Raw genomic sequence first — 10,389 nt, forward strand, 5'->3', positions numbered from 1 at the left:
ATGTTTTAAGTGGTTGAAATATACAAGCAAGAGCGAAAGTATAATTAATAAAAACAATAATAGTAACAACAACTACTTGCGTAACAATTTTCAGTCGCAAAAAAGTACAAATTTTTTAGATATAAAATTATCTTTAAACTTCAACATAAATTGTAAAGGAAAACCAGTGGTATGCTCTATGAAAGTCACTATCAGTACATTGATACTCAACAGCCTCCAACTTAAGTAGCTTCAAACTTACTACAACCGATACTAAACCTACTTTTAAGAAGATCGCAATTTAGAAGCAAAGAGCTTTCACCACCGTCAATTGACAACTCGTAAAGATACAGATGACCGCTATCAACCAAAAATGCACAAACATGTCTCTTGAATAAAAACAGAATATTTATTAAGGATACTCACGTTTTCGCCCAAAAATAGTAGGTAATCAATGATGGCAATAAATTTTTCTATTTGGTATAGTTCAAAGCAGCACTGATTCTTTCAGAGATTCTTTCGAGGCGGAAACTGATGCCAGAGCGGTTCACTCTCTGTTGGTATAACTATCTCCTTATAAGCTTTTGATAGTTTTAGAACTTCTTCAGCTTCATCAAAATTTTAAATACTTGAACAATAAAAGTTTTACTTGATACTAAAAGTAGTGACGAATCTAGAATAAAAGCTACAGCTGCAATAGAATTGAAATGTATAACAATCTTTTTATATTCAAAAATTCTTCGACCATCAGGAACGGAAAAAACTGTAACAAGAAAAGTTTCAACTGAGGCAATGGCTTTCCTTTTTTTCATTTGAACTGGATTCCATAGCAGCTATGGGATAAATTTTATCAATAAACCCTCTACTACTGTAAGTATTTAAATCATATAGCTATATAGAATTTTAACCACCTGGATAGGCTTTGTAAGAACTGTCACTGAGCAAGCTTTGGCAAAATGAGGCTTCTTGGATTTCAAAACGTATCTTCAACAACGTGCATACGTTTCATGCCTTCAACATTAAAGATTTAAGTAGAATGTTCAACAACGAGGTGTAGCTTGCTGAACTTTATAGCTAGTATGCAGCTTGCGAAGTCATTGCCACCAAAATTTTCATATTTCTTATGATATTACCCAGTGTAAGACTTTTTGGAAAATCTAGTGTTACATAGTCAATTCTTCTTGTCGAAAAATATCTTTCTAGCAGACAAACTCTTTCCTTTATACCTATAAAAGTGTTAAAATAAAAACTAAATTTGTTGCTTTTTTCAAGATGATTCATAAATATCCCGGCTCAGAAGCCATTGCAAACGAAGTTCGAACTTGATTGAAGTTGGCCAACAAAACATCCTGCATCCGGTAATTAAGAGCATTGCACCCCAAAAGTGAACTCCGGCTGGCAAACTAAGTTAACTTGAGTTTTGTCCACATTCATTAAAGCTGGTTTTATACAAAAAACTGAAAAAAAAAATACTATTTGGAATTTTTATTGTATATCATATGTAGTATTTTGCGCAGTTTTGTTTAACTATTTACGTTTAGTAATGTTTTATTTAGGTAGTGTGGAGATCAATACAAGTGTTTATAAGATTGGATTGTACAATAGTATAATATTACGTTTTAATAACTTTAAGCTCATCTCTAATTATAGTAACTATTGTTTATTGAACGAAAAAAAAAGCGCTTTAAAGTTTGGTCAAAGGACCTGGTGTACAAAAGACCTTTTGTATTCGATTCATAAACCAGGATAAAGTTTAATGTCATGTCCAGGACAAACCATTTCATATTTAATCATTTACAGTCAAAACAAAGAACAAAACTGCAAAGCGAACACAACTCATAACCTCTTTTTTAAATCGAATTGATTTTAAAATAAAAAAGTTTTTACAATGTGACTTAAACAAAGGACTTAAAAAAATTGAGTCTCCGTTTCTATGTATATACATTGATTCTAAGATACGGTATTTTCTTTTTTTGGTTATTTATATTTGACATCTATTAAATATATTCTTTAATTCTTTTATAAATGCTTAGTAAATAACGATAAAAACACTTAGTTTAATAAAATAGTTATTAGTTATGAAATCCTAACTTCCAACTTCCATCATTGCATTGCCTATATTCTAAATAAAAATATTTAAATAATTAGGTAAAGAAAAAATTAGTAGATTTATACTTGATAAATCTGATAACTATTTAAATAAAATAACAAAATGAATAGGATAAAAACTGTTTAAGATGAATCATTAGTTGTAAAAACCAGAGTTTTCAAAACTCATTTTCATAATTACCACTTAGCAGAACTTCAAAGAATAACCGCCCGCCTTTATTATATATCGCCCTTTAACTAGTCAATTACCTATAACTTTTTTACTCCAAAGGTGGCGATAATTCCAACTAAGAAAGCCTTGATCTAAACAGAAAGACGTCACTTTGTGCTACATATCAAAAATCCAACGACTTGTTTAAGAGTACCAATATATAAGTAGTGTAAAACATTGATTTCCCTTTAACTAATCTACGCATGCCTCTTTTTCTACAGAGCCTTTGTCAATTTTGATTGGTTTTTTTTCAACTGTTAGAACATATTATCTTGACTACTCTTAATAATCAGAAAATTTACAATGACTTTATTTTATTTTAAATTTTAATATATTTATTTAAAGCAATGTTCAGTTTTTTATTTTCTTAATAAAAAAACTAACATTTTGTTTCATTATGAAAACTACAGGGGGATATTTTAGTATATTAAAAAAGAGTTATGAAAAGTCGAAACGGTGTCTAATAAACTATAAATTTGCAATGTGTATCTCTTTAAAACTGTATTTATAGCTAAAGAATTTCACAAACATTCTTTTTAAACTAAACAAGAAAATATATTCATAAATTGGTATTAAAACGTTCACAAAATTTACTAATGTACTTATTATAAGTAACAAAACGTTTTTAGTGGCAAAAATATAGTATAAGCATATTTACAAGAGTCGTAGTTCATTAGAGTATTTTTATTGATTTACACTTCTAAAAACACATTAAACTGGGAACGGGTCAAAAATGCACGAAGGGTTAATTTTGCACAAAGATACTTATGCTTGAGGGGATTAAATTGCACGAAGACAATTTTACATCAAAGATCAATTTTGCACAGAGGGTCATTTTTGCACGAAAGTAAAAAAAAAACAGAAAAAAAAATAAAATAAAACAAAAAAATTAAAAAAATAAATTAATGCAAAAACAAAAAGAAAAAATATTGACCGAGGGTAAGGGTTAGGGGTAACAGTGATAGTAAAGAATGAAATTACTGATTAAAATTATAAGCAAATAAAATATAAATAAAATAAATAAATTAAAAAAAAGCTACCGACCGAGGGTAAGGGTTAGGTTAGGGGTAACAACAGTGATAGTAAAAAAAAATAAAATATTTTTTTTCTTTTTAAATTAATAAAAACTTTAATCCGTGCAAAAATTTCTCCGTGTTAAATTATCTGCTCGTGCAAAAGTGACCCTTCGTGCAATTTTTTCTTCGTGCAATTTATTCCCCTCGTGCAATTTTGTCCGCTCGTGCAAACTTGACACCTACCCCAATAAACTATTTTTAGATAAATGTATAAGTATTATAAATAGTTCAGTCCATAGTTAAAATTAATATTTGTTAGTAAAGTGCTTTGATTAACTTTTCGAAAACTGAATTTAGTGTTTTCTTGAAATATTGAAACTTAATATAACTAACTTAGTTTTTTTGTTTTGTTAAATTGTAAATAGCAACCAAAATAAAAAAAACTACTAGAGACATGTAATTTAGTTTTATTGACAATAAAAACAAGTCTAAACAATAACATGTTTAAAGTTTTCAACACAATAAAATTAAACTTTAAAGTGTTAAAGTAATAAAAAATGTTTATATACATTTTTTTTTATATAATACTAAAATTACACTTCTTAAAAACTTTTAAGACTACAGAAAAAAAATTCTGAAATTTGTATAAAATATAATTTTAATTTTTTTTTTTTTCGAAGGAAACAAAACAATAGTTTCGTTATTTACTTTATTTTCTGTTCTTAACTTTTAATAATAAAGTTTTATTATTAACTAAACCAACTTAATGTTTAACTTTTTTTTCTAATAGAAATATTTATTCTCCTTAAAAATGCATAGAGTCATCGGTTTAAGCAACAAGTAAATTGTTTACGAGTATTATAAATAACATAATTTTAAAGTTTATAGAGTGTTTCATTTGACAGCAGTACTTTTTTTTTAAGTAAAAATCCATCCTAAAAATATAACTTTTGTTTTGTAAATAATGTTTTCTTAAGGTTTAAAACATTATTTAACCTTCTCAAAGTTATATTTGCAACTACAACCGCAATTACACTGACTTTTAATAATATTAATTTTAAGTAAATTTAAAAATATTTTCTGGTTAAGTGGTTTAGTTATTCTCAAACTGCATGAAAGCTAATTTGCATATTACGCATTTGAAAACTTTTACTGGTTATTTTGATTTTTAAATACATTTTTATTTGTATGTTGCTTTACTCAATTTATAATGGATCATGTTAATTAAAAGTATTTAATAATAAATTTGTAATTGATTAATTCTACTAAAATTATTTTACTTAATTTATAATGGATTGTTTTATCTTAATATTTTGTTTACTAAATTTCTATCAGACTTTTTTACTTATTGCTATTTTAGTAACTTATAGTGTATAACTTTTATTAGAATGTTTTTAAATAAGATTGTAATGGATTGTTTTAGTTAGAAAGTTATTCACCAAACTCACAAGTTGGTCAGTTTTATTAAAACGATTTGGTTAGTTTTGTGTCATTTGTAACTATCGTAGGTCATCTTCAGTTCAAACTGTTCTAAGCGAAATTTATGTACACTCTATTTCACATTTTTAAATAAACTTCATAACTTAAAAGCATTTCTAAGTAGGTTTAGTGAAACTTTGCAATTATAAATTGAATACAATATGGATAAAGACAAAAATATTCTAAAAAATTTTGTTATTTAGACTGCGCAGTTATGCACAACTCTTTTATATTTCATAAACATAGAAAAATTCTAATCGTAAATAGTTTGAAAAAGAAAAGATAAAAAAAATAATATAAAATGTCTACAAAAAATATTTTTGAACGAAAAAAATATACAAAACTGAAAAACATTACTTTTTTTTATGATTAATATGTTTAACAGTTAATGAGCTACTACTTTAAAAAAAAAACCTCAACAATTAGAGACTTATCACTTTGAGCCGTCAAGCTAATAACTTACGAATTCTTTAGACAGATTAAACATAGTTTTCGATTACTATTTTATTTACATAACTGTATTTAAAAAGTTAAAAGTTTGTCGCGTTTAAAAGTATAATTTAAAGTGAAAATAGAATAAACCTTTCATATACTTATGTAGTAAAAAGTTTGTTTGTTGCATTTCTGATTTCATTATGATTTTTTTAGTAATATACTATAATCTAAAAAAATTGGTTCGCTCAAAAAATATTACATACTTAACAACGACTTAGAATAAAGCAATATATAAAAATTTTATTGTGATAAATTTTATTGCGATAAAAACTAAATTTTAAGCTAAAATTTAAAGTTATATATTTATGGAAATAGTGAAAAACTGAAAAGCTTTATTTCGATGCTAAATAATCAGATTTTAAATTAAAAAACGGATTATTCGAAACTTACGCGATTAAAAAAACTAATTATAAATACAGTTAATGCACATTTTTAATACAAATAGAGAAGACGCAATAAAGACATGTTAAATTATAAATATCAATTGTTTTGATAAATAAATAATAGATAAATAATAATTTATTTATTTTATTTTAGTGTTACATAAACATTTCTAAAAAAGTCATATTATTTTTATAAAGCTGAAAGTCAAACATATTCTTATGTGAATATTATTTCAATACGTTTAACTGAATTTAGTATAAATCTAACAGTGTAATTAAGGCACAAATTTATCTTGATGAATTAGACTATGTTAAAGTATATTAATAAAGTATAAAATCAATGTGATGTAACATCAATATCTACTTGATCTAATCATCTTGTTATAAAAAAGAAGTTAGTTAAGTTTGCAAAAATTGTTTTGTGCAGATCTAAAAATGAATATTTAACTTTGGTGCAAAAACTAAAATTTGAAAGGTTGAGTAATTCTCATGTTTTAAAAATATACTTTTATAATACTATAATGATTAAATGGTAAACAGTACTATTTCACCTTAAAACTCAGTTTAATCTTCTAACATTGTTCCAAAAGTTAAGCAAAAATTGTAAAAAAGCGTAAATTTGCAAGTTCAATTTAAATTGTCCGATTATAAAAAAAAAAACAACTCAGACACCTTCCTCGGTGTATGCCGAGTTCACCTCGCACCTCCTGCCAACACTCCCCGTCCCCCTGAACGCCTTCACCAGGTTGCCGGTGGAAAACAGGGCAACGACGAACGCCACGCCGGCCATGAACAAGCACGCGTTCGAGAAGCCGATGAACCGCACCGTGACGATGGTGGCGGGAAACACCAACAAGCTGGGGACCGAAGACAAACACAGAACAAGGGTGTACAGTTTGCCGAAGTTTTTGGCGGGAAAGGTGCTGACCAGGTAGCAGGACATGTGGCCGTAGAAGAGGGAGACGTGGAAGAGGGAGACTGCGAAGGTGAGGTAGTGGAAAGGGCGGAAGGGGATGCAGGCGGAAGCGTAGAACAGCAGCAGGGACGAGTCGGACAGGAAGAAGATCAGCGCGTTTGTTCTCGTCCGCGCCACTTTTGCACCGCACCGCGCCGCGAACTTTGCCTTGAGCCTGTCGAAGCTCAAGCCCATGACCGGCGAGACGACGACGGAACAGAAAGTGAGCGTCGAGTAGAAAGAAAGCAAACTTTCCGACAGGTCCTCGTCGTCCCCGGCCACCGAGTCGATCCAGTTTTGAAGGTTCCCCCAGAAAAAGTAAGCGACGCTGAACCGATGGTACGAGTAGCTGGCGAGAATTTTTTTGTACTCACCGCTCTTCACACAATCCATCGTTGTCCTCTCCTCGTCGCAACCTTTGCCCGTTGTTTTCACGTTTTCATTTTTGTCCAAGTCTTTTTTTGCACCTTCTCTGCCATCGGAACCTTCACCCTCTTTTGCGCTGCTCGAGCTGAAGCACGGCAGCTCTTTGTAACCGTATTCAAACCTCCCGTCCGCCGACTTCTTGACGCTTTTGCTCGGAAAAAGAAGAAACGTGTGCGCGTGGCTGAGCAGCGTCAAGGCTGCGGCCATATAAAATATCGTTTCAAAGGTCACGCCGAAGCGAAAGTAGAGCCTGTTGAAGAGGAAGAAGGTTCCGTAGGAAGACTGGCCGCACCCGTTTATCAGGTACCCGTAGAACTGCTCGTAGCCGGGAAAGAGGCCGCTTATCCTGCAGTTGGCCGTCCAAATTCCCAGGTTGCCGGCCGACAGAATGATGCCGCCTGCGAACACGATGTAGTTGTTGAGAACGTTAGACAGGCTGAAGAGGACGTACGAAAACGCTACAGCTGCTAGTATCACCGAGCGAGAGAACCAGAAGCCCTTGGCGTCTATCAGGCAGCCGAACAACAAGGCTGCAAGAGCGCCAACGGTGGTTGCAAGCGTGCTGACCAAGTTGAGCCGTTCGACTTGAAGCGTGGAGTTGTGAATTGAGAAGAAGCCTTCCTGGATGAAGACGTTTTGGAGGTTGCTCCAGCCGTAGAACGTTCCGCCCACCAGCACTGTTTCGATGGAGGTGAAGATCAGCGTCAGAATTCTCTGTAACATTTTGTCGTCTGTCGTGGGGCAAATTAGTTGATGAGGCTGTTAATTTTGCTTAATAGTCTATAAAGTTTTAGTGAATTTAGTTCTTTAGTTTATTAGGACATCAGTTTTTGAAATTTTATTAGGTGTTTAAAATCTTAATGAACACTAAAAATAAGTAATAGTATTAGTATTTAATTGACTGCATATATTATGTTTTTTCATAAAAAAAACTAGTGTACAAATTTTGTATTTGTTAGCAATAGTTTACTTTTGTGTAAAATGGCTTTTCAAAAAAACTTCTAAACTATTTTCATGATCTTTAGTCCATAGTTGAATTTCGACTCAATACAGCCTAATCGAGTTTAATTTGAATAACTCGTTTAAAACTCAATAATGTCTAGTGTAAGTTTCAAATTAAAGGATAATGGCTCCCTATGGCCCCTTTACTGCTCACGGCCCCCTTGTGAACCCTTTGCAGCTTTTGGCCTTCTAAGTTTCTGAAATGGTCCCATATGGCTCACTTTAAGAAACCATGGTTTAGACTATTAAAAATTACAAACATTTAAATACTCTAAATATTCATATAAAATGCACAAACAAAATACTAAGCTCAATTTTTATCTAGAAAAGGTAATAAAAATAAGTTTCTTAATATTATAAACGAGTAGGAAACTACTTGTCTATATTAAAATAATGTTTAATTTTATCAAGTGGATACTTACTTTAATCATATTTTAATGTTACCTTATTTTTATTCTTTTAAACTATTACTTCTGTAAAACATGGAGTTTGTTTAAGCGTTGTATCTTAGTTTTGATTATTATTGTTTTGAATTTTTAGTCTTGCTTTATATAGTCTAGCAACACTAATAACTTTAATTTTAATTTACACCTACTGAGACTCATGAAGTAAACAAAAATTTAAGTTGAGAATTAATATTAAAAAAAACTGAACAAATTTTTACGTAACCAAAACATAAACTCTACTTGTTTATTGAATATTCCTTGTTTTAAAACGCTTGAAATAGTATATAAAATTATTTTTAATTTTCAATACTATAACAAAAACTTACTAATTAATGTTTGTAGAACTAGTATTTTTTGTAATTCAATTCCCTTTATTTTAATGTTTGTTTAACTTAGCATATAATTTATGTTTATTATTATTTATAAAACACACATATATATCTTTTTCATTTTTTTTTTAATCTTTAAATTATTCACAACTTCATAGAACTTCCTAGAACTGTATTATCAATTTAAATTAAGAAACGCCTTTATTTTTAATAAGTTTTTTTTTTAACTAACTATTGTTTAAAATTTTCGATCGTCTAATTTCCTTTAATAATCAAAACGTTTGCAAATGCAACTTTAAACTTTTCTGTACTGTTATTAACACTTTATAGGTAACTCTTTTACTTTTCATATACTGTAACGAATATTAAAAAATTCAAAACACAATTATTACAAGTATTAGTAATAAAATTAGATAAAATTTATCGTAAAACTTGTAATTAACTGCCTGAATTAGCTTAGAAACAAAATTTTATGTCGATAGTTGTCAAAGTTAACACATAATGATCTTTAACTTAACTATGTTAAGCTTTTATAACGCAGCAAAAACAATTAAAAAAAAGTTTTTTTTATTTATCTCGTTCAAGTTTTGTTGTTAAGCACTAGGTAACAAATTAAGAAAAAAAATTAAGAGTAGACACCACATGCTTGGTAAAAAACCACAAATAACGTTGAAAAGTTTTTGTAGTTGGTTATATTTCGAGCATAAAAACATTTTGTAATAAGCATAGACGCTTAGTGCTATAGTAGCGTTCATGTAAAAGTTGTGCTTCGTGCAAAATTGACAATCGTGCAAAACTTACAATCCGTGCTTTTGTGACCCTTGTTAAGAAAGCATACTTTTCTATCAGTAAATGAAAATATATATTAAGTAGTTAACCGTGTGATTTGTTTCAAACTTTTATAACAGTCTGTTTCGTTTTTTTTTTATCTTTTTTAGGTTTGTTGAAAAAAAAATATTTTGAATATAAAAGAAAACAATTAGTGTGCATATTTTTATTTGCATAGTATATATTTTTTGTTCTTATCCAGCTTAGACGGCTATGTTACCAAAAACATTTGCCCAAAATGGCCGGATTAGCGAGGATGCACTGTACTAACTTTAGTTTTCAACTATTATAGAATCGTATAAACTTATTGTCTTTCAAAAAACTTCTGAATATATGTAGATTATGCAGTGAAGCATAGCTAATAGTAAACACTTCTGCTTGAAAAAATATTTAGAAAAATCTTAACATTTATCTCAATTAGGAAATCTTGCACTAAATATACTTGTTTCTATTTTGGCATGGTAAAGTGCTTTACATTTTAAAATATGTAATATACTAAAAATGTTCTAAAAACGTTAGTTTTGTTTAATGAAGTATATTTAACTGAATCATATAAAATTGAAGGCAAAAAATCTTTTAAAGAGCAGCACTATCTATTTAAATTTACATTTTACAAAAAGATAAAGTTTACTAGACTACTTTTGCATTACTAAATTTTTGTATTGGCACAGTATTGTTTAACAGTTTTATAAAAACTTTATCAAATGCTATTCAAACTTTCATGTTTTTAA

The 10,389-nt window shown here is 29.5% G+C and overlaps 1 protein-coding gene across 1 annotated transcript; it reads right to left on the reverse strand.

Moving 5' to 3' along the window:
* Positions 1-6,336: 6,336 nt before the first annotated feature.
* On the reverse strand, positions 6,337-7,776 carry LOC145833533 (equilibrative nucleobase transporter 1-like). Its single transcript, XM_082940705.1, has one exon. The coding sequence runs from the start codon at positions 7,774-7,776 to the stop codon at positions 6,337-6,339; it is 1,440 nt and encodes a 479-aa protein (XP_082796831.1).
* Positions 7,777-10,389: the final 2,613 nt, after the last annotated feature.

The sequence above is a fragment of the Thalia democratica genome, chromosome 4 (genome assembly GCF_965202585.1).
Source record: "Thalia democratica chromosome 4, ktThaDemo2.hap1.1, whole genome shotgun sequence".
Lineage (NCBI taxonomy): Eukaryota > Metazoa > Chordata > Thaliacea > Salpida > Salpidae > Thalia > Thalia democratica.

Bases quoted from the DNA above. Each gene is read 5' to 3' on its own strand.
- LOC145833533 (XM_082940705.1), bottom strand. From the start codon at position 7,776: ATGTTACAGAGAATTCTGACGCTGATCTTCACCTCCATCGAAACAGTG.